The sequence below is a fragment of the Pteropus vampyrus genome, unplaced genomic scaffold (assembly GCF_000151845.1).
Source record: "Pteropus vampyrus isolate Shadow unplaced genomic scaffold, Pvam_2.0 Scaffold17, whole genome shotgun sequence".
Classification (NCBI taxonomy): Eukaryota; Metazoa; Chordata; class Mammalia; order Chiroptera; family Pteropodidae; genus Pteropus; species Pteropus vampyrus.
In genome coordinates this window covers 5,261,103-5,286,876 of record NW_011888798.1, presented here as the reverse complement: position 1 = coordinate 5,286,876, position 25,774 = coordinate 5,261,103, and the positions used below count along the sequence as shown (strand labels likewise).

At 30.0% G+C, this 25,774-nt stretch overlaps 1 protein-coding gene across 1 annotated transcript in view; it reads right to left on the bottom strand.

The window, feature by feature from the left end:
* Nucleotides 1–25,774, bottom strand: part of LRP1B (LDL receptor related protein 1B) — a 1,708,438-nt gene that overhangs the window by 204,931 nt on the left and 1,477,733 nt on the right. The window contains exons 58-60 of the mRNA XM_011354519.1: nt 18,704–18,826; nt 16,463–16,644; nt 10,048–10,247 (exon numbers count right to left, since the gene is read on the bottom strand). Coding sequence (XP_011352821.1) covers nt 10,048–10,247; nt 16,463–16,644; nt 18,704–18,826 — 505 coding nt within the window. The remainder of the gene's footprint in view (nt 1–10,047; nt 10,248–16,462; nt 16,645–18,703; nt 18,827–25,774) is intronic.

Genomic DNA, 25,774 nt, shown 5'->3' with positions numbered 1-25,774 from the left:
ACTAAAACCTTAAAGTCAACAAACATATCAAATAAAATATTAAATCTTATCATCTTTTTCTTTTAAATATATTTTAAGACTTTTCCATTTTTCTTATTCTTTGTGCCATTATCCCAAGTAAAGGCACACATTCTCTCACACCTGAATTATTACAACATCATTCTAACTTCTCTCATTGTTTCTTAATCTTTTGAAATCTCTTTTGTAATAGTCAAAGATCCTGTAATAAACAGAACACATTAAGAAGGCAGTTTTAGGTACAACAAGCAGTCATATTATTTTCCTCTTAATTATTTAGAGAGTTTAGGGCTTGGCCAAGGGACTGATAATGGATTTTTCCTAGGTCTGTTACCAGGAGATGGTGAAAGCTGCAGCTAAGAAAAAAGAGCCACCCAGCAAAAGCAGAGGCCACTTGATGGAGGAACTCAGCCACTGCAAAACCACTGTGGATGGCCATGAAAGGAAAGGAGATGAATAAATACTCTGACTTCTTCCTTTGTTCACCATCTAATCCCCGGCTTACTACGGATTCAATCCAACTTGAGGCCAGAAGGTGAAAGCCAGGGTGATGTGGTCCACAGAAGTCATGTGGAACATGGCAAAGACATAAAGCTGGGATAACTAGAACTCCCTCCAGTTAAGATTTCCAGTTAAAATATTTTAATTTCACATATTTCTTCTTTGGTTAAAAGCCATCAATGAATTCTATTCCCTAGGCAGTATTGTGCAAACTAGCCCGACTAAAACATCTGACTTCAGAAAAAAGGATCAGGATGCTTATGAATCCTCTATTCTGAGAGACCCTGACACTAATAATTTTTCCTGATATCTTTCTAGAAGGATAATATACAATAAGATACGTAGAGAAGCTAGAGCATGAATTAAATGAGTAGAGCATGAAAACCAAAAAGAAGAGGGAAATAACAAAAGAAAATAATTAGCATTGAAAGGAAAATAATTAGCATTGAAAGAAAAATAATTAGCATAGAAAAATGATGTAGAATTAAAACAAAGACTACAAAAAGAGTGTAGGCTGGTAAACAGATGATAAAATTAGATTATGGAAGAAGATTAAATATGCTAAAGAAAGTAGAAAATTCATGGTTGTGTTCAGTGGGTAGGTAAAAAAATGATTTCTAGTTTATGAAGAGTAACAGAGAAGAGTGGGTGGGTAGGAAAATGGCCACAGTGTACCAATTTCCAAAGAACTGCTGAACCTGTAGCTTTAGTTACATATATTCAATCAAAAAAGAGTGTGCTTTATATAAACTTAGAGCCAGGAGAATGTTTTCTTTGACAGTAATTATGCATTACCTTTAGTGCCATTATTTGCAGAATCTATTTTTTTTTTTAATTATTTATTCTGGTCTATTTACAGCAGGCTACAAAATATTCCATTTAAACATTTTTCTGCATGAACATTTTTCCAGCCCACTCTTTAATGAAACTCTGTTTAATAGTAACAGTCCTGCAAATAAAATTTCAAGCTAATAAATCCAAAATCTATTTTTCAAAGTAAATGAAAGTGTGAACAAATGACAGGAACACTAAAGATGGCCAACATTTCCAAATATTGTGATAGAATGTTCAAAATTTATTCTTTTCCAGTAAAAAAATGCCATGATCTTTCAAAAAATTAATCCATCTCTGAGACCTTGAAGGGAAAGAGGGGCAAATAAAATTCTTCCATTCAACATATGTCATAATGCACAGCAAATCTGAGCTAATACTACCTGGGAGTGTAGGACATGAAGCTGTCTATTAAATATAGACACTGATCGAATCTCTAAACGATAGTCATGTGTCCTTCTTTAAGGCAGTAATTTATACTGATGTATTTAAGTATGTTAAAAAATAACTTTTTAAAATAAATGTAATATATGAAGGTACAATATATACATTATTTAGAATTCTTCTTTAGATTAAGGGCAATATTAAGAGGCTGAAGTTATCCTTTATCTATTTTTAGTATTTCTTGCCTCCTTTTGTTCACATCGCCTCAAATAATATGTACTCTCTATATAGAATAGGAATATTAATTTAATGTGATTCAATCTCTTCCTCCTGTTTCACGTATATATTTTTAAATTATTCATAATGAATGGTCAAATATGGCCATTTTAATATTTCATATGTAAAAAGAATATTCCTCTTAATGAATATGTGAATTTATAAAGCAGACAATGCAAATTATAGTACACTTATTTGAAAACTAGACTGTGACTATAAGCATTTTCTCTCAAAGATGACACTGCTCTCCAACCTCTGAAATAAACAAAGTAACACTGCTTCCTGAACTTGAGAAAAGATATATTTCTGTTGCTCTGAAATTTTCTGGGGTTTTCTGCTGGTGATACAACCCTTCAGAGATAGTTGGAAATGTGCTTTCAGAGCTAACCATAAGTACTAAATATAAAAGTTATAATATTCCACATACATATGCATTAGGAAATTGTTAGAGATTCCTAATGAAAGCTGAAGCCTTTGAAAAGCACTTTGCCTTTGAGACATATATCAAGTAGAGCCATTTACATGAATTTAGTATCTGGTCTTCCAACATTCCTACAATTATAAATATGCTTCCAGAATAAAAACAGAGAAGAGCATAACATATTACAAGCATTTTCAAATGCGTTCTAAGTAGTACTCGGAATAAGTAGGGGTAAGTGAGGGAATAAATAGAACAGTCCTCCTCTGACTCAGTTCCAACCTCAGCCAATTTCTTAAAGATATGTTAGATAATCACTGATTGATTAGAAGTTTCAATCCATGGATAAAACATTGAACTATAGTGCGGCAAGGTAACTTGTCTAAATCAGAGAGTAACCTAGACCAAAGCCAAATATACCAGTACCCCATCGTGCCATATTTGGGATAGATAAGGTTGTAGAAAGTGTCTGAAAACTCAGAATAATACTTAACATTTATTTTTTTTTAAAGTATATGGAACATATATGATATTTATAAAATAACAATCTATTTAAACATATACGCAATTTAATGTAACGTCTTATTTAAGGGACACGACTAGAAGACATGATTGATACTGAAATGTTAAAAGTTTTTTAAAAAGGCAGTTAATTTCAATTTATTTTACTGGAACATTTTTATAGTAACTGAATTGTGTTTTGCTCCCTTTCATTAACTTTTATTGTATTGTAAACAGAAACACATCAACACTGTTGGCACAAAATAGCCTGTGAAATCTACTGTTTGTAATGAACTGTGAATGATAAGGATTTTTTGTTTTCCTAAAATGCTAAAATGCAATATTTTACCAAGAAAGAAACACTCAAGAATATTGTGAAATTGGCAGATAGTGTTTATTAAATTCCCTCTCCTTTTTTGGTGGGCTTCAGTAGATATTTAAATTTTCTAAGCATCCCAATACAACAAAATACTCCCTTTGTCTTTTTAAATGTCCTCTTTTCCTCGGAATGAAATCCATTCAATATATTTTATGCTATTTCACCAGTAGCATGCTGAGATCTAGATTCCTTTTCCAACATGAATTAGATGATCACTGCATGGGTTATGATTTGGATTTTTAAATCCAAACACTGAACAGCCCACTCACAACACATTGATTTCCCAGAGCAATAAAGAAACAATTCATTTGGACTACAATACTGACACTTCAATATAGAATCTTTAGGTCTGAGAGTATAGAACAAATGAAGAGCCATAGTCACATAATTACATAAATTTTAAACAAATTGTCCACAAAGTAAAAGACAGTTCAGTGATAAACTATAGTTTAGAATCATACACAGCCATTACTCTTCAGATAAATTAGCAGTTATGAGTATATAGTTTTCCGGTATGCTGGATAAAATATGTACAAGATCAAATGATTTAACATAAGTTTAAATCCTTTAGTGATACAGAAAAGAATATTCTGAAAAAATTTACTAGAACAAATAGATTTTAAAACTCAAGGTCAAAGATACCTTTTTCTTGGCTCATTCTTTTGTTATTACTATTCACACTGTATTTTCAGTCTTTTTGTCAAGAAGCTAACCACCTCTATAAGATATCTCAAGTTTAATGGCACACCTAACAGAAAATGAGGAAAATTAAATCCAAATTTATGTACTTTGATAAAAGCAATCAGAATGAAATTATAGCCTAAATAGAATTTTCTGGTATTTAACTTTCTTTTCATTAAATGGAAAACAGAATTTCTAAGTTAAGGTAGAAATGCAAAGTTATTGCTGAAATTTCTCTCAGGAGAAATTTGTAACCTATTTTACAGATGTTTCATTTAGAGGAGGCAGTACTTTTTGAAATGCATAAAATCAATAATAAAAGATCTTTACTGTGGCCAAATTCTAGGAATTCTGTGACATGAATTTCCAACTAAGATGTAAAAGTTTTCTTTAGGCAGGAGATGTAGTTAGTTTAGAATATCAAACTGTAGCATCAAATTGTCCCACCAAGAAAGGTGTACATTTTTAAACAATATTATTGTTCTCCTCACTCTCTTAAAGAAACACACAAAAAAAATTGTATTTAATGAGATCATGCTTTCTTTTACAATAATTATGTTCTGGAAGCATACGTTTTTGTTTTTTCTCATATATTTTTCTCATATAGTTTGTAATTTATTTAAATCAATTTGAAGAAATTCAGGTATAGATATGCATTTATTTGTATAAGTGTGCCCTTATGCATTAACTGTTGCTATTAGAAAATATAACAAGCAGGCAACAGATCTGCAGTCTATTCAAAAACAAGGAGGCTCTATGGAGAATGGAATAAAAGCAGGCTTTGGAACGATTTAGATATTGTTCTGATTCTTCCAATTACCAAATATTTGACTTTGGACAAATTACTTAATTTATTTAAACCTATTTCCTTGCTGCAAAATGGCTTTAATGGTGCCTAAAGCATAGTGTTCCCTGATGGAATGACTAAAAGAGCACATAGGGCATCAAGCAAGGTTTCTTGAACAATATAGGTTTCTAATACAAGTGTGAGTTTATAAAAGGATGGTTCCAGTTCTTAGCATCACAGTAGTAGGCTAAGAAAATCTCCATTGAAAGTCAAAAATAAGTAATAGTATGAGCAAATATTTAATACAATGTCATGCTCAAGAACATAGGTCTTCTCTTCTCATTGATTTGATCAGTTCTCAAGTGTTCAACTTTAAAAGATGTCAATAGCTTTTGTAATAATACTCACAAGAAACTGAGTATTGGATTGGCAATTGGAGATTTTCATCAAGGCTGAGTGAAGAAGCATTTGATTATTATAGATTGCCATCCCCTCTCAGGCTTAAATTGAAGAGTAACTAGAAGTTAAAACTTTTGGATTTGGCAAAGATTCTGAAAGGGTATGTGACTCACCTAACTGGAGGCTTAGAATTTTAATTCCGGCATTCCCTTCTGATGTTTTTTTTTTTTTTTTTTTTTTTCCCCAACACCTTATTTCTATAGATGAGGCAACGGAGACCCAAGGAAGTTACCTATAACTTCCAGGGTGTAAAAGTTATTTAGCAATAGATTCCACTCTAATCATTCTCATCTATAGGTTCTCCAAACTTCTGTTAAGATCCTAAAGGTTTGCTTCTTCCAGTCTGATGATATCCTTTCACTTAAATATCTGTACTGAAATGAAAGTTTATTACTTCTTATCCACAATCAAAGCCTAAAATTTTGTGAAGAGGGTTGTGCTTTGGAAATTGTAAAGAATCAGTCCCAATATATAGACATGTATGAAAAATATTATTATTTAGAATCATTCTGCTTAGAATATACTTAGAATCATTCTTTTTTTAAATATAAAGACATATAAATTTAAAAACTAAATATTTCAATCTGAAGAACACTGAATCACCAAGTCTCTCATCGATCATATTTTATGTCTTAAGATAAAGAAGAAGTAGAGAAATTTACTCATTTGCAATCTTTCTTTTAGGTAAATTATCAGGTGTTCTTAAGTGTTTTTTAGAAAAATATACAATAGAAACTGTTTAACCACATCTTTAGAATGTCTTTTATGCTAACTCTTTTGTTAAAATCAATGTACCTCTCAGCAGAGCTATTAATCTTAGTATTGGTATATATTTTAATTATTTAAAAAGTATAAAAATATATATGAAATTAATGTCTTCAAATAATGAGCTATTTTATATTTTCCTAGCTAAGTTGACAATAACATAAACTATTCACTTAATGTTTGCAACTCAACTGCCAATATTTCTACTATTTCAAGCTTACAGATCTCTCTTACTTATTCTGCTAAATGACTACCGAACATAAAACTTTCTCCCCATTCCCACAGCTATAATCACTTCAAGTATTTTCTCCTGAAATATTTTAACAGCCTCAAAATTGGTTGCCCTTCCAGAGTCTTTCATTTTCCATGGTGTTGTCAAATCTAATAAGAGCACTCTATCAACTAAACACCTTCAATGGCTCCCCATGACCTAAAGAATAAATTCTAAATTACATAGCATACAAACCCTGTCACAGTCCGGCTGCGATTTGTCCTTGTCATTATCTAATGTCATTATCGCCCTCTTATAGGACTTCTGGTCATAGCCAAATTATGTAAACCCTTTGCTGTTTCAAGACTCTATTACATCTTTGAACATACTACATCCTCTGTGTGAAGAATCCTTCTACATTTTCCTATATGGAGAGCTGAAATTACATCTTTTAGAGTTCTCAAAGAACCTCTCACTTAGGTAATGGCTTTCATACTCCTACCTGCATTTTCACAATATTTTGCATATACCTCTAACCCCAATCTAATTTATATCTTTACTTGCACGTTAGTTTTTCTCATTTAACTGAAAGTTTTTTAAAGACAGGGACTTACTCATCTTTATAACTTCAGGACTCAGCATAATGTGTGGCACAAAAGAGACATCAATGAATGTTTGTTGAATAAATAAGTGAATAAATGAATGAATGAATGGGTAGACCAAAGGAAAGAAATCAGAGAAATAAAAAAAAAAAAAAAAAAACACTGAAACTTTGATTTAAAATAAATTGACTCAGTTATGCAGTAGCATGCATAATACCTCATGGTATTATATAATTGTTATTTTTATATAATTATAGAATTATTAGTGTAAAAAAAAAAAACAGTAGAATGATATACACAGGCATTAAGGAGAGGTTCATGTGACTAAGATTGCAACCAAATGTTCCTGACCTAGCGAATCAACTAATATTTTGTTGTTGTTTGCAATATAGTGTTTAGATTTGGTAGGAAGGTGGGTTAGGTAGAAGAAGTAGCAAAGGAATATGATGGAAATTCTTAAGCCAATTCTCAAGCCAATTGCAAGTCAGATATACCTTGGAGGTAATCTGATATATTGGTTAGGGTACAAAATTCAGAACTTTTAGAAGTCCCTGGGCTGGACAAATAATAACAAAATAATGCTTCATTTCTGGAACTACTGTCTGGTTTTAATCAGATCATATTTTTTGGGGGGTGGTAAGCTTTCTAAACTTTAATGTTCAACTCAAAATGTAATTTTTCTCCATTATTAAAATTTTACTTATAAAAATATAATTCTGAAATTTCTCATACATCTTTCATATTCTCAAATTATTCTTTCGGTATTGGCACATCCCATACTTGTGGTAAAGTCTGACTCCAGTTTTAATAAATTTAATTAATGAGAATAATTATATTAGCCTCATTAAGAGAAAAAAAGAGGTCAATGACCAAACTAATAGAAATATTGTTATTGATATAATATCTTCATTTTGCACCTCCAATTACACCTAGAGTAAATACAAGAAGCAGAAAAATCCTGTTTCAAACATGGCAAAGAATGGCTTTTTCATTGGTTGTAGAGTTGGCATAATTCATGCTGCCTACAATTAGTAGCTCATTAGTAACTACCAAGTAATCATGGGCTTGCATTCTGATATTGACAGATACCTGATAAGGCACTTAATAATTTTTTTCACTAGTCTTCTGAGAAAGCCAACATAAGAAAATATTTCTAAAGATAGTAACTCTTTCACTTCCCTTTCAAATTTTAAAATATTAATAACATCATACCTGAATAACTTTCAGCCAAATGTTTTACTCTTTAATAGATTTAGGACCATTTTTCTCGGCAATATATGTCCCTCTATCCAAAGTCAACATCTGTACCATGATTGAGGAACACTATACTTATATGCACTTAATTTCATATTAAGTTTTCAAAGCATTAGTCACCTACCATCTGACATGATAGTTAAACAATTAGTTGGAGAAGGAATCAATAGTTTCTAATAGACAACATTTTTGGCTACAGTTGTTGTTATTTTAGACACAGAGGTTTAAAAAATAAGCAAGTACTTGATGCTGCAATATATTATTAATGTCCATCTATCTGGCCAGAAATTGTTTACATTTTATTGTACAGTAAAATTTTAGTACAAAGTAATACCTTCACAACAAATTAGTACTTTAGATAGATATTAAAAATGGACAGGTTCATGGTTACATGGGGAAAATACTGATTGCCAAAATAAAACTTCCAATTATATCATCTAAGAATGTTGCAAAACATTACATTATTGATTCTTTGGAGGAGATATAACTGCTGAATTCTAAGTGTGATTTCGATTTGCCAACATGACTTTTGCCGTAATTAAATTCTAAAGTGATCTGCAAAGCATTCTTCACTCAAATTGCATCTTCAGGAGTTTCTTTATATCTATAATTGAAATGCCAACACCTAAATAAGTGACTCATCCAACTATACTTGTCATACCTCAATGTTCTTACCCTTAAAAAGGAACCTCTAAAAGTTCTGTTAGCTTTTTTAGTTAGAAGGATGAATTTGTTTAAATAGTAACTGAGAAGAACTAACGCAAAATTATAAAATGATGTGACTTCAGTGATTTTTACTTTATTAATTAATTAATTCATTCTGTGGTACCATCCTTCTCTGTTCTCTGGACTCTATACATTTGCAGGGACTCACCAGATGATTAGATAATCAATAATCTTCCTTACCACCTCTCTTCTTTCCCTCCACAAGGAGTTTTGTTCTAAGCTTATTCTAGAGAAGAAAACAGTCTGATAAGCTAGCCTATACTTATATGTAAACTTTATTTGGGATCTTTCCGTGAAACTTGTATGTTCTGAGATATTTGTAGATGAAAACACCTAATAACAAAAGTGACATTATGTCATTAAAAATCAATAAACATATATTTCTCTTCTTCATTCGGGGAAAAATCAAATCCTTAAATAGCTACCTACACCTCAAATATTTTGTGTTCATTTGACTTGTTCATTGTTTCTGTTATATCCTTGTCATCTTCCAACCTCATTTTTTCTTTACCATGTCTTTCTCCATTATTCTTCTTAATTTCCGCATCCTTAGCTATTTTTTCTCTGACTTCTCCCCCATCCCTGATTCTAGTATTAACTCTCTCATGTCCAATTGCTACATTCATTTGTTTTATACTTAGATTTTAAATCTATTTAGTTATAAAATATAGAGCAATAAAGTATCCATAGAGTTTTAAATTCATATTCAAATTATGATCATTCTTGAATTTTACACTAAATTAAAAGCTGTTTTCCATGTTAAATTTTGTTGCCACTGTTGATTAGATAATTATAAATTTAATCATGTATGTAATATAATTAATAACTTTAAAATAATATTACTTCACTGTCTTTAAAGAATTATACTTTTCCTTAGTGTTTTAAGAAAACTCAACCCTACCAGATTGTAATAATGACCTTATGTTTACAAGCAAACATCTTTCTGTTTAAAATCAGTTAGGATATATTTTTATATTAACTTATAAGATATTGTTGATTTACTATAAAAACTGTTTAGAAAGTACAATTAGAGAAAACCTAGATAGAATCAAAATAATTATTATGAATGATTATAAAAGTTCTGAATAAATATATTTAATTTCTTATTTATCAATGGTGTCATAAAGGAGTATGATAAGCAATCTTAAATTAAAACATGTATTTGATGAAAATATATATAATTAATATATATTTTTCTAAACAAATAATTTATGCACTGGTAAATTACTGAATCATTTGTATTACTGGACCAACCTTTGTGTCTATGAGATCCATCCATGTTGCTAAATTCAATGTGATTTTCATCAGCCCAGTAGAGTCTGTGGTTGACATAATCTATTGTTAGTGCCATAGGTCTAGAAATCTTGGTTTCTATGACAACACTCTGATTGGTTCCATCCATTCCAACACGACCAATGTGAGGATACTCACAGCAGTCAATCCAATACAAATACCTAGGAAAGAAAATCAATAGCCATTTTGTTTATGGACACTCAAGTAGTAAACATTACACAGTCTTTCACTTGCTCAGCTTTCCAAAATTATTTTTTGGTATCTCTATAATTGTAGCTTCTAAGAAGCATACTTCAATGCAAACATTTCTTATGATTTTTTTGGTAATGTATAGCATGCTTTTAAATATCCATATAAGGTTAGACATGTTTCTTTTAGCATACAAACTCACATATGTATTTTTTCATGCGTTAACAAATTATAAATGCCCAAAACTAACAGATATAAATCTTCAAAATGCATTTATAGTATTGGAGAAATAAAACTATACAGACTTCTTTTGGTTTGTTACATATGAAAAATTCAAAATTCATTACAGAAGAATACATTATACTTGCTTGATTCTGCAATTGTCCAATGTCATACTTTGTTGCAAATAATTAAAGCTGAAAAATGAGAACTTAAATGAAAATGTCAGAAGGAGAGGTCTAAATTTCACCCATATAATTTGTACCTGAGATCACCTCTGAAAAATCTTAGCCCCAAATAATATCTATTCTGTAAGTTATAATTAAGTATAAACATATAAAAGAACGTCTGCTTGTAACCATAGCAATAGGCTTTTGTTATTCTTGATGATGTCATTTACTGTTCAATATAATACATTATATTTCTTTAAAATAAATTAAAATAGAAGTCTGCTCACAGTTTTTACTGTTTTTTTTTCCCCTGTATTTGGAGAATAAATTCAGAGTATTTTCTCTCAGCTACAATTATTACTGACTTAGAATTATAAAATCAATTCTTGATGTTCATTCCCTGTGTTTTTTGCCTAAATATGGAAATCTAGGTTTAAAAAAGAGTAGAGAATTTTTTTGTTTTATGTGACTGGTTAGTTTAATAAAATATTTCTTTGTCTCCTCACAGAATCTAAAACTGAATTTTCATTCTTGGTATGCCTTTCATTTCCTCACAACAAAACTTCCCTTATGACACTTTTCTTTGAAACATGCAGATTATTTACATACCAATATATTGGTTTGTGTATAGATGCAGGTACAATGTCCTTGTGGCTATAATCTTATGTGCTGGCTACATCCAATTGTCCATTTTTTATTCCTTTTAACAGTGAATTTAACAATCTCTGTGTTAGGTGCAAACAGTGATTAAACCATGGCCTTTTTACTAATGGAACTCATTTTCTAGATAGATAAATATTTACACCCACAATAGTCATCCACCTGAAACTAACATTTCATATGTCAATTATATCTCAATAAAAATAAAAAATAAATAAAACAGCAATATAATGTTATGTGTTCAATATGTGGTGTCTGCTTAGGCACAATTGGGGAATTTTTCACAGAAGTGATATTTTCTGCTGTTGTTGAAAACATGGAAAATTATTTCAATTGGAGAAAAAGCAGAAGGGCATCTTAGGAAGAAAGTACAGCATAAGCCCAGATACAGAAGCATAAAATGTGTCTTTTCTTAATTTATTTGCAACATCATTATACATATTGGCAAAAATTGATATACTGAGTATATAAAGTAAGTCTCAATACATTTGCATTAAAATATAGTTCAAATTCAAAATAGCATCTAGTATTATTTTCTTATGGTACTATTGTAAACAGACTACTAGAAAAGAAAAACAAATGAAAATCTCCCTCAAAAATAAAACATATTGTTGTCTATCACCACGCACCAAAATTAACTCAAAATGGATTACAGACCTGAATATAAGAACTGAAACAATAAAATGCATAGAAGAAAACATAGGAACTAAATTCAAGGACCTTGGACTTAAGAGAATTTTATGAATTTGACCTCAAAGGCAAGGGAAGTAAAAGCAAAAATAAATGAATGGGACTACATCAAACTGAAAAGCTCTGTACAGTAAAAGAAACTGTCAACAAGGTAAAGAAACAACCATTTAAAGAGGAAAATATATTTGCAAACACTGCCTCCAACAAAGGCCTAATATCCAAAATATACAAAGAACTCATACGACTCAGTAACAACAAAAAAAGAAATGATTCAGTCAAAAATGGGCAGAGGACCTGAACAGACACTTCTCTCAAGAAAACATACAGATAGCCAACAAACATATGAAAAGATGCTCAACATCTCTAGCTATTAGGGAAATGCTAAAACCAAAATGAGATACCATCTCACATCTGTTATGATAGCTGTTATCAACAGGACAAGTAATAACAAATGCTGGAGAGGATGCGGAGAAAAAGGAACTCTCATACGCTGCTGGTGGGACTGCAAATTGGTACCGCCTCTATAGAAAACAGTATGATGGTTCCTCAAAAAACTAAGAATTGATCTATCATATGATCTAGCAATCCCTCTACTGGATATTTATCCCAAAGACTTGAAAACCCATATCTGAAAAGATATTTGCATACCGATGTTCATAGCAACATTATTCATGGTGGCCAGGACATGGAAGCGACTGAAGTGTCTTATGATAGATGTTTGGCTAAAGAAGCAATGGTACATATATACAATGGAATATTACTCAGCCATAAGAAGAGATGAAATACTGCCTTTTGCGACAACTTGGCTGGACCTCTAGATAATCATGCTGAGCAAAATAAGCCAGACGGAAAAAGTCATAAGGTATCATTTATATGTGGGATATAAACCTAAAAGCAATAAATGAACAGAACAAACAGAGACTCATAGACATAGATAATAGACTAGTGTTTACCAGAGAATGGGGAGAGAGAGAAGGAGAGAGAGAGATGGAGTTAAAGGGGTCAAATATGTGGTGACATAAAATCTTTTACTTAAACGACTCTGAGGAAGTCACTTGGCCATTTCGAGGTTGAATTTTTTTTTTATTTATACTATAAGAATAATAGTAAAAATAGTCATCTTTCCCAGAGACTCTGAGTAAACAGTATAAGCATCTAAAGTGATAAAATTCAAAGATAGTTTTCTAATTCATAAAATGTTATAGAAGTGGTATTATCTTCATTATTAATATTATATGGGAACTCTCAATCCCAATAGATTTACAAACTGATCATATCTTTCTCTTATATCTGCCCCTTTTCCTGTATTTTTTATTTCATGGGGGAAATTTTTCTTCTAGTTACCTGTTTGCCCAAGCAAGAAGCCTTGTAAGGTTTGTATTGTTGTCCCTGTTGTATTGTGTTTTGTTTTGATATATTCCTAGCTCTTTTTTCCTCTGTAAAGTGAATTGGTATCAAAGTTTCACAGTTATGTGTACTTAATTTGTTTCAACTGTATGAGTTCCTCCCAAGATGTCAAGCTCTTTTATGTGTCTTTGTTTTCCTAGAGTTTGTTCTTTTTGTCTAAAACAGCTTCTGCTCTGAAGTGCACCTAATCATCTGGTTAATTCTAACTTCACCCATCTTATCTATGATCTCAGTTGAGATAGTAACATTTTCTGTTTTCTCTACTTAAATGTGTTATTGTAGTGTATTCTAATTATTTACTCATCTGACTATCCATGCGACAAAATAATCGGAGGCAGGCACTGTGCCTTTTATCTTTATACTCCTACCTTGAATAGTATCAGATATACACTTAATGATAAAAAAAAATGAGATGAATAAGTGAATGAATAGATAAATTTATTTTCTGTTAACTATGAATATCACATATGTTAATGTCTATTATAATGTTTTTTTGTTATGGTAACTGAATTGACATCTTATTCATCTAAAAAGATAAAATTATGCTCAGCACAGTTGTAACATTAATTATATTTTATAAATATCCAATGTAAATGATTTTAATTACTCAAAATTTATGATAAATTAGAGCATTAATTCCCAAACTAAACCAGATAACAAAATGATTAGAATAATTGAACTTCAGCTGAATTTAAATATAACAGCCAGGAACATGATCTGTCTACTTGTATCTTCTTTACCATGCTTGATAACCACCATATCCAAACTGATATTGTAATAATTGACATACTCTTATCAAAAGATAGAAAGGACCACCAAGCTACTTCCTAAATATTTAGTGCTTCATTACATTAGTCTAAAATGCTATAGAATGTTATAGAAGTAGTATTTATCCTCCCTTAACAAATCCATGCCTTATTCTTCACTAATTATCAGGACAAAAATCACACCTCTCAAGGAAAGAGAGATCAATAGTACTGGATTATTCAAAACATATACAAATAACATCGTTAATCTGACGTAGAAAGATTCAACTGCATTTTCATTAAATAATCTTACAATATAAATTGCCATTTTTGAAGCAGGATTGACCAATATTTGAGACAATTATGGCATTTTCATCCTAAAGCTCATCTCATAAAAGCTAAAATTCTGGTTTCCTCATTGTCTCACTCTGAGGAACTAAGACAATAGCATGAATAAAAAGATGTCATTAAATTTTAACTGTTAGAATAGGTGGCTTTAATTGTTTCATAAAAAGATTCAATTTTTATCTATTTCTTTGCTTATAATATGGCATATCCATATTATAATCCAAATATTATTCAAAAATGAAGTCAAGGGAATCTTTCATAATATCTACAATAATTTAATACCTCACTGTTTTAACCAACACTTTTGATGGTTGGGTTTATGTTGATGATAACTTAAGGCTGCTTTTAGTCTATGGGTAATAACTATAAGCTGGGAGATATAAAACTTAAAGCTAGATTCAGCTGTGTTCATTAGGCTAGAATACAGTTTTTGCTTTATAACTAGGAAATTGCACAATACTATTTTATCAACAGGTAATGTTTCTTTCATTGAGAAAATGAAACATCTTGAATAGTATAAAATGATAAGCTAATCCAGCTATGACTTTGAAGAAAAGGACAATGGTTTGGACACAGTAAAATAAATATCCTCTCATAAAATACAAAAGAAATTAAATTATTCACATTCTTATGAATGAATTATGATAACCAAATTTAGTATATCTGGCCATTATTTCTTGAAATTTATAGAGAAACAGATTCTCTTATGATTCTGTTTCAGTTAAAATAGAATTGACATTCCTTCAAAATTTCCGTTGCTATGGTAAAAAAATAAAAATAATTAAATGTAACAAAATGGTTACATAATTGTATAGTGAAAAGTTAAAACTTGCACATTACCTTGGAAACATAATAATACAGTACAGTCTTCTTTATTAAGTACTTCTTTTACTCGAATTAATGTTTTAAATTAAGTTATAAAATATACTATAACATGATTACCTTGTCAGTTATGAACATAAAAGACCAAAAAAGCAGTCAATATATTAGCAAGAAAGAAAAATTAATTGTTGCATAAGTTATGATGAAAGCAGTGACTTGGTAAAACATATGTGAAAATAATTAAGACAGAAAATTTAGAGCACTACAATTATGGTAATAATTGTTACTGTGAATGTGTCCTGTTTTAAAATATAAAATTTTTCTCTAAGCTTGTTATTTTAACAAGCATGTTGGGTAGGTTGAACTTCTACAGAAATCATGTTAGAGTATGTAATCACTCTAAATTATAGTGCAAAAAAGAATGGAATGACATGTATTCTCTACCTACCAAAACAACATAATTGAAAGTAAATGATAATGGTGATAATCTATAGAATTTTAGCAAACATACACTAGACAGCTTTGACATCTTAATTTGTGTTCATCCCTCTTTTGAAATCTCCAGCCTTCTGTCCTTGATCCTTAAAATGACTTGTTGTCCAGCCTCACAATAAAATGCAGATAAAACATAGCTTCAGTAAGAATCTTTCTTGGTATCCCCATTGTGCAATTCCTTTTGAATATATGAAAAATGTACCTTGTTATTTATTATCCATGGATATTACTTATGTCTCCTGCTCTAAAGTGGTACAGAAATTATATCATCCATATTTGTGAGTGCCACATACACTGTAAAATGTGGTCCAAGAGTTTGCTCTTCATCTGCTTTTCCTCCAAGATTTAAAGGTATTACAATTGAAAAAAGTCTGTGTTTTATTCATTTCTACAATATGTTTATTGATCAGTTAGAAAAAGTTTTGTTTAAAACTTTAAAATATACTTGCTGTAAAGCCCCATCATTTAATATATTTTTCACATTTTTAATTTCGATTCCTTAGTAAAAATTTCTACACATTCACACTTTACATTGGTTTCCATGTTAAAACCTACGTAACAGGATTTACCATACTAACTGTAATCCACTGTCTTAATTCTTAATTTAGGATTTTAAATGTTGTTACAAACCCAGCTTGAGGATCTAAAGACAGGTCCCTGGGAAACTTCAGCTTTTTGCTAACGAGTATAGTAGGATATAAGCCATTGAGTTTGGATACTTCAATGATCCTCTTTTCTGTGTCAGACCAATAGAGGTTTTTTCCAATCCAATCAACAGCAAGTGCATTGGGAACAGCTGTGTTATGCACTACCTAATAAAATAAGAATTTTAAAAGTTAACAGTATAAATGCCTAGAGTAAGAATTGAATAATTTCTTATTTATTTTTACAGAAATTTAGAATTCTATTTAAACATTAGAAATGAAATTCGGATAAACATAAAACATAGAACAATTTACCCTAACAAAATTACTTACTTGTTTGTGAGAAATTACTTAATATGTAGTCAGGCCCCTAGAAATTACATTAGTTTAAGAACAAAACATCAAAATAAAAATTAAAAAGCTGTTGGACAGCTGCACAGTTATCAATCACATTTTCATTATGGTTTATATGTTCTCTTAAAATTTGGGGCAAATATTCTATCACACAACTATACACACACACACACACACACACACACACACACACACACACAAATATTGATATGCATCTTTAACAGGTTCTAGTGGAGATACAAATAACATCCACTATACCCCAAATGCCCTTTCCATATTTAAATGATCTACAAGGACAGAAATCACGCACTAGCGTGCGCGCGCGCACGCGCACACACACACACACACACACACACACACACACACACACGGCATACATTAGCTAAGTATTTTAACCTAATCAAAGGGAAGTAAAACTATTCTCAAACAACCATTGTCTTCAATTCTAACCCGTGAAATATCAAATATAATAAAAATATCAGCTTCTTACATACAAATATGATGTATATAAAATAATCCAAAATTCTTGATCTATAAGACTGCTATTTCTCAGTTATCATTTGCTTTGAGGACTGTGCGAAAGAAGCAATTGAAACTTGAAAATACTAATGACATTTTGTAGTAACCTTTTCCTGAATGCCATAAATAGGAAGAATATATTAAAAAGTGACAATGTAAACATTTTCAAAAATTAATGATATCAATCTACTATATTGACTCTATGTCATCTTTTCTACTTTCCTCAAATTCTAAATATGGAAACTTGTAATGTCTGACAACTTTAATGAGAATCAGTGAATTATTAATCCTGAAAAAGAAAAATTTATTTTGTAACTCTATGTTAGGACATAATTTAAAGTAGTAGTAAGATAGTATTAGCAAAACAGTTGAGAATTAATGTCCTTTAAAAATGTTAAAACATCTTCAAAAAACATAAAGAAAACTAAAATTTTTAAATATCTTATAAAAAATATGTAATCAAGTTTAAATAATTCAACTTTCATAGTTTTTATATAAGTTGTCAAATAAATAATAAAATGGAAAAATTATATGCTTCTTTGTTCTATATCATATACTAATGTTTCATTATATATACTATAAAACGGTTGTTATGTATCACCAGAATTCAATCTGATTGTAGTTTTGGAATTATGTGTACAGATTTCAAGACTTAATGAATATTTTCAGAATTGATTGCTTCCACCAAAAATGTCTGTACGATATAACGACTAAAAAAGTTAAATTAATGCATTTTATTTACTTGAATTTAAATTTCTTTATAGTAAATTTTATTGTATATATACAGCACAAATAATTTTATTTTAAAAGTTGAGATACACAGAATTGATGCCAAGTATCTGATATCTAGAATGTGACATGTATTTAATTATGATGCTGTCTAATCAGAACATTAATGATTTTACAAAAATGCATTCAATTATTTTCATCTACAGTAGGTTAATTTTAATAGTTGTGCAATTTTAATCTACAATCGAATAATTTTTTTCAATTACAAATTCTCAGACTCAACTTATTATTTTATATAAATCAACACAATTGAATCTGAGGCACTAATCATTCAAGCCAAAAGCATCTATCACATTTTCTAGGGTTGTTAATAAGGGTCCACATTTTATTTACTTAATATAATTTTTATCTTATTGCAAATAATAGTGTTATGATAAAACATAAGAATAAAAAAGCCTTCTATTTCATATTAAAGTATGTGTTAACTTATATTGTAAAAATATGAAATTCAAACCAACCTAATACATTCTATAAGTTATAACATTACCATCGAATAACATTTTTTATTCAATTGAACCACACCAATAAAATATCCAATAATCTCATTATTGCAATATCTAGTTACCTTAATATCACTTCCATTTAAACACATTCTATTTATGCGGCTGCCATTGGGTCGGTTGGAATCAATCCAGTAGATGAATTCTTCTCTGTAATCAAAGTCTATAGCAATAACATTGTTTAATCCCTAAAAATAATAAAAAAGTAATGGGTTTGACTAATAATTAATAGAAATTATTTTTAAACATTTGTTTATAAGAATCATTATCTCTCGTTGTACCTAAATATTTATAGTTAATACAAGAATAGCATTTGTAAGCAATTATTTTTAAAAGCATCGTAGTTTACATTTTTCCTATACCATACACTTAAGATGTTGCAAATTTATTTGAAAATATTTTCCAAGTATGGTACAACAACTTTAGAATGTTTATAAGTAATGGTTTAAGTAAATATCCAGTAAGAAAAAACAAAACAAGCAAAATTACTTCATTTGTAGAGATAAAGTGAAAGACTAGTTCTATAGGTTATTATTAAGTATAAATTTGATGCCATTATTATCTATTCTATAAAGTAACCAGAAAAGAACATACAACCAAATTAGAAAAATCAAGACCCCTGAATATTTATGATGAGCCCTGGACAACCATCTGATTAAAGTCAGTAAAGAAGGTTTAGAAATTTTAATCTCTCCAAAAGCTTTTGTCTCAACTACATAAATGAATTTCTTTACTTTTCTATTCTTTTTTTTTTCTTTTTATGTTTTGCATAGCATCTTAGGCAATACAGTGCCATATTAGAATTTAAAAGTTATAGCCATAGATATTAAACCAACAAGGAACTGTATAGTTAACATCTTTTTATTCCGCATGGTGGAAATTGAGAAAAAGCCTCACTTTATACTCATGGTTATGCATTTTTTATCAGGTAACAAAACTGAACAGGAATTCAGCTGGAGGGTTTCTCAATTCTACAGCTCTTTGATTTAGCAGTTTTCCAGTCCAGTTTGACTGATTTTGTTTGAGCACTGTACATCAGTATCTGGGAGTTTAAACGATTGCTTAGGGGTTAGTTTATTTCTGATCTATTGTTAGGGTTTATGGATTTACTACCCCAAAGGACTAACAAAACTCGGATCAGAATTTCAATTATGTTAGCTTATTCTAAGGCTTGAATAGTTTATTAATATATAAACTCTTATAAATTAAAAAGTAATTGATACTACAGACACTTCGCAAAGGCCCAAGAGATCTTTGCAATTTCTTTATATTTGATATAAGATTGCTTACATCATTATACACCTTAAAATTGTAGTTAAGTCGCAAATTATTTTAGTAGTTATTTAAGAGTAATTATAGTCCTATAGGTAAGGATTAGCATCTTCAGGGAGTTAGGTTTTTCATTTGCTTTGGTTTGGTTTTGCAGAAGAGGAAGAGAAAGGATGATGATATTTCCTATCTTTGAGTTCAGTTTCCCTATGTATTTTCAAAATTTAGAATTTAATGTTAATAATAATACTGCATTAGATTTATATTGTTCTTTATAAGAATCAGGCCAAGGCTAAATTATTATCATTCAGATTTTATTTCTTTCCAACCTAAGGATAGCTTATGCATAAAAGTGACTCGGAGAAGGTTGTGGTAAATACTGATTTTTTACCCCTTCTCTCAGCAGGGCTAAATTCTAGTAGTGATGGTTTTATAATCATAGGTTCAAATTTTATGCTTGTATTTGGCTTAATAGGGGCTATCTCTTTTTCATCAGCTCCAAATTATGAAGTTAACATGAAATAGCCTAACCCCACAGAATTACATGCCATTAGTGATAAAAAGAAAACACAAAGAAGTAAACATGACAGTATAAATTCCTCACTATGCTCAGATGAATCAATGCAAGTATACTTCTTACTCATGATATTACTAATCAAGAATAATGACTATAAATGCTAAAAAAAGACTGATATTTAGTCATAGATTCCAAAGATTCACTAAATACCCATTCACAAGCTAAAAACTGGAGGACTCCTTAACTAAATATATTAAGTATATACATATCTAGGAAGTTGCCTATGCAAAATCAATCAAAATTCTAAAATATATATTAAACATATTTGAAGTTTTATAAAGAGTTGAATAAATTCACTTAAATAGTAGTCTATAATATTCTTTATATTCAAATTCTTTTTTTCACCAGATAAATAAAATACATAGGTTAAGTTTCTGTGATGGGTCAGCAATTCAGATGAAGAAGCATAAATTAAAGATATATAGAGAAAAAATAGAGAGAAACTTGCCTCTGCTTTTAGCAAAGATTTACCCACAATTCCTAGTTTCAGTAAAATTATTCTATTTCTTTTTTTTATAATAATCAATTTATATAATAAAAATTGAATTCCAAATTTAGCAAACCAACTATAATTAATCAAAGCCGTAAACACAGAGATTGAAGCTTTGAATTCTGACATGTCTATCTAGCCCAAATGGTCATTTTGCTATTGCCTACCCTTCATCCCCACAGAAAACAGTGCAATATTCTCTTTGCAGAATCACTGAAAAGAGCATTAAAACATCTATGGGCATGGTCAAAATTATGCAAAAACTAGAGCCATCCCAGTGGTTTCAGAACTGAAAATTGGTTTCATAAAAATCCTATTTTTTTTTTCATTTCTATATCTGAAAATTTGTATCCTTTAGTTTAAGATGATTAACTTAGGAAATTGTGTTTTGTTTCACCATACAATTTTACTGGTATAAAAGGCACTGTTAGAATTGAATTGGATAACACATTGGAAAGCTACTCGATTAATTTTCATTTTTAAAATCCATGTTATTAAGATACATTTTAAAAATGTGGTATACAAATTTGTTATAATTGGCCTAGCTAGAACTACGTATTACACTAGATAGGGTAAAAAAATCTACTAGTTATAATTTTATGCTACAAAATTTCTTGAGATTGTTACTGATAATGACAGAGAATGAAACTCAAGATATCAGGGTTAATTATTCTTCCTAAATAACTTGCACAAAATATTCCTAAATAATTAAGGCAAAAATGTTGTTGTCTTTCACTTATTTTGACTAAGAGAAAATGTGGAGTGATAATTTCTTTTGTTTTCTACCTCATTCTGTATATACAGACAAAATCTCTGAGAGGAAAAAAATGCTTTTCTACTGCCTAGAACTTCTTGAAAATTTCTATAATGTTATGATAAAGTTATGGTTACGAATATGGTCCCTGACAGAAATGATATATTTCAAACAGACCACAGTCAAAACTGGATATAAGGCTTATCTTTAGTTTTTCAGGTCTCTATTTCCTTACTCAGTGGTCATCATTAATAAATGCTTCCCCAAAGCACAGGTGTTCAGAGTCCTCATGAGCTTCCTCATCTTTCTGACTCTCTCTGTATTTTCATAAACACTACTCTAAAAAAAGAAAAAAAAAAAGAGAGAGAGAAAAAAAAACTATCTGAAATTAGTTAATTTCACTAATATCGCTTAGGTATTGGTTATTGTCAATAGTCTAAAATTATATCACCGAGAAAAAAGTGCTATCTTAAAGTGTGCATTAAAGTGGTTTGGTTATACGAAATGGACTTAAATAATGCATAGAGGAAAAAGTAATTTTGCCCCATTAAGAACGATCTCTGATAACATATTAGCTATGAAAGACAACACAAATGATATCAATAGAAATGTCCTGAGCCACAGAATTGGAAAATGAGGCAAGGAACTGACATTATAGTTCTGTTATATTTCTTTCATGAAATCTTTAAATAGTGTTGCTATATTAGCTAAATTTGTGGTTCAGCTGAGCTTGTAAATAGAGTATTCTAAAAAGAGAACTTTTTCCCTTTAAGATAGTACAGTCTAAAAGGAAGAAATGCTAATAAATGAATAAATAAATTAGTTAATTAAAGCAAATAAACTATATTGTATAGAGAAAATAAACATGTCACTTTGTTTGGAGACCATACAAGGAAATCAATGGTTGGCACATTTAACTTAAAAGGTATAAGAGGGTATGGAGATCTACTCTAAGAGAAAGTAATAATTTCCAATATTTTGTAACTTACTATATGCTTAAAATTAGACTGCACAGAAAAAAAAAATAAATCAAGTTAAATAATGTAGAAAATCATTTGGCCAGCAAAATTTTTTTCTGATTTAAAGCAGTTAGATATACTTAAACTTTCTCCCTAGGGATATTCATCTCTTAAAGTGATAGTTGTCAAATATGTATATTTTTAACAGATTTCTTTTTAGTTTTTATAAACTACATGAAAATATTTTATACTTTACTTAATCTCCTCAGAGAGAGAGGCAACATGATTCAGTGGATACTAGTGGCAACTCCAAACTCAAGAGCAAGAACCTAAACCACACATTCATGAATAAGGCAGGTGTTCATGCAATAACCACATGGAAAGTTTGAGGATTGATTTGGAGAGCATGGGCTCTATGTCAAAGTGGCAGCTGCTACACAGTTTGGATTGCAGCTATTCAGGGATGTGAGCCCAGCACTGCTACACCTTCATATTTTTTATGAGAAGCTAGAAATCTGGATTTTCATGTGAAAATTTCATTTTTAATCTCTGACTTAGAGGAAAGCTAGAAAGTCCAACTCTATCAGCAAGAGTCAATATCACACTTGTTAAAGAAAATTTGCACTTAAGATAAGACTAAATTCTTTTTTTTTTTTTAATGCCTACAGCACTTGGTATTTCTAGATGGCCTCGTCGAGACTCAATTCTTAAGCAAAACAAATGAAATTCTAATGATAGAGAATTCTAATGAGTAGAGAAATCCATTAGTGGAGTGGTAAAAATCATCTGAATTAAGTATTCTTTATGTTATTGACAAATTACCATATGAATGGCTTTCTTTGCCTATGCCTTTAGCAGCTATAAATATACTATAAGAATAAGAAATATTCTTACTTTTGGCATACTTGTTTTAGATAGTGATTTCACATATTCCTATCATTATTGTACAGTTTGGGGCAAAGAAAAATTTGTAGCAGAAAGATACAAATTAATCTTTCCGAAGAAGCTATTTCTCCTGACAACTAAAGATATGCTATAACTAACTGTATGTGGTTTCTCTAGTCTATGTAATAGTCACTTCAGTTTTAATCATTTGATTTTATGCCATTTCCACTGCAGACTGGCAAGGAAAAAAAAAAACAAAAACTGTTAAGGTGAGCAATTCACAGCTTTCTATCTTGTCATAAAAACTTAAGTTATACCTAATCATATCAAATACTAAATATAAATAAACTCTGACAATTAGACTCAAACATTAAAACAGAAGTCAAGATTCTCTTGGATCTTGGGATAGGTTGAGAGACGAAGAGGGTAAGATTGAAAATAGGTGCCTCACAACTTTTTAACCATGACTGGGTTACAATCACACTTTTGCTTCCTTGCTAATTCCAAATTTTAAGGGCTAGGAATCATCAATCTCTTTTACTTCCTGATCTATAAACTGAAACTTTAAATTCTCTAAAAGGAATTTATTTTTAAATCCCAAGGGGGAAAAAACTAATCTGGGTAATGCATGAAATGACTAAAAACAGAATTTTAGGCTTTCTCTAATTTTTTAGCTATCCTTGAGATAGTTTTTTTCTTTACATTAGTTATACCTGTATCTTTTACTTTCTTTGATTTGGTGTGATGTGACAAATTTAGAGTATCACGAGGAAAATTCAAACAAAATAAAATTTATGATTATATATATATATACATGCATGTATCCATGAATAGTGTTTTGTGAATTCTAGTTGTGAGATATTCCTATGGCTTTAGTGCATATCTGCTGTATCCAGAATGAATACTCTGAAATCATCATGGGAATGTCATACCTGTTTTAAAAGTGTGTAGTTGGAGCCATCAGTACTAATTTTCCTTATCTCATGATGATCAGCAAGAATTAGAAAAGGTTCTTCATCTAAATACCAAGACAAAAAAAAAATATTAGGTTTTTTGTATGTACGTTTCTCAGTTTAGTTTCAACGTCAATATGAATTCAAATGCAGAGCTCTAGTAGTTTAATGGTTAAAAAGTTCATACTGAGTACTTCAGTTGATAAGAAGATGAAAAGACAACAGATACCCAGACAGTACAAAAAAGTCAAGATAATTCTAAAAGTAAACTCTCTCTCTCTCTCAGTTTTCTTGAATATTGTTATTTTAAATTAGTAGAAGTACTTCCTGTTATAATTATTTCTTGATAATGAAATAATTATGCTCTCAAAATAACTGGTGAAAACCAAGAGTACCATTGCCTACATGTACTATTTTCATCTGCCTAGAGACTTTTAAATACTTTCTGAAGTATAGGATCTATAATCTTTGTTTATTAATTTTAACTTTACTCATAAGTCTGTTTTTTAATAGTCTTTATTTTCTTATTGTTTGTTCAATATGTTTTACTATCTCATTTCTCTAGAATCTAGGAAAGATAAGAATCTGACCATGCTCCATATATATGAAGATCCTCTAACCCTTTAGATCGTTTTATTCAGAACTTATTTGAACATAAAATGGATTCTTTAATAAAAGATATTTAGAAAGTTTTATATAGTATATTTATTCAACTATGAATAATTTGTATAGTATATTATTCAACTATGAATAATTTAAGGTCGATTTGACCACATTCTTGATTGTTATAATCCTAGATCAATTCAATAAAAATTTTGGTCAAATTCTTTCTAAATATCTTTGTTTCTTATATTCATATACTTAGTTGCCAGGTAAGCAAATTTAATGTTAACATAATTTAGAAAAAAAGCAATGAAAAAAAAGTTATTTTATGTTATTTAATGTAAATTTTATTGCAAATCATTTATAATTATAGAGATTTTGTATGTTTAATTTATGTTTAAAATTATTGCTTTCTTCCTCTTATCATTTAGTCCCACAGTAAATATATAATATATAGGGTAATATGTTTTAGCATACTTTATGTCAGGGATTAGAAACATGTGTCACGCATGCTAGATATCCCTTTCCATAAGTGGTGGAAGTGATTTCAATTAATCATTCCAGTCTTTCTGTGGAGGCTAAATGGAGACTCATAATCCTATTCAACAGAGTTAGCTCTCATTGAGGATGCCTTGCCATTCTTATA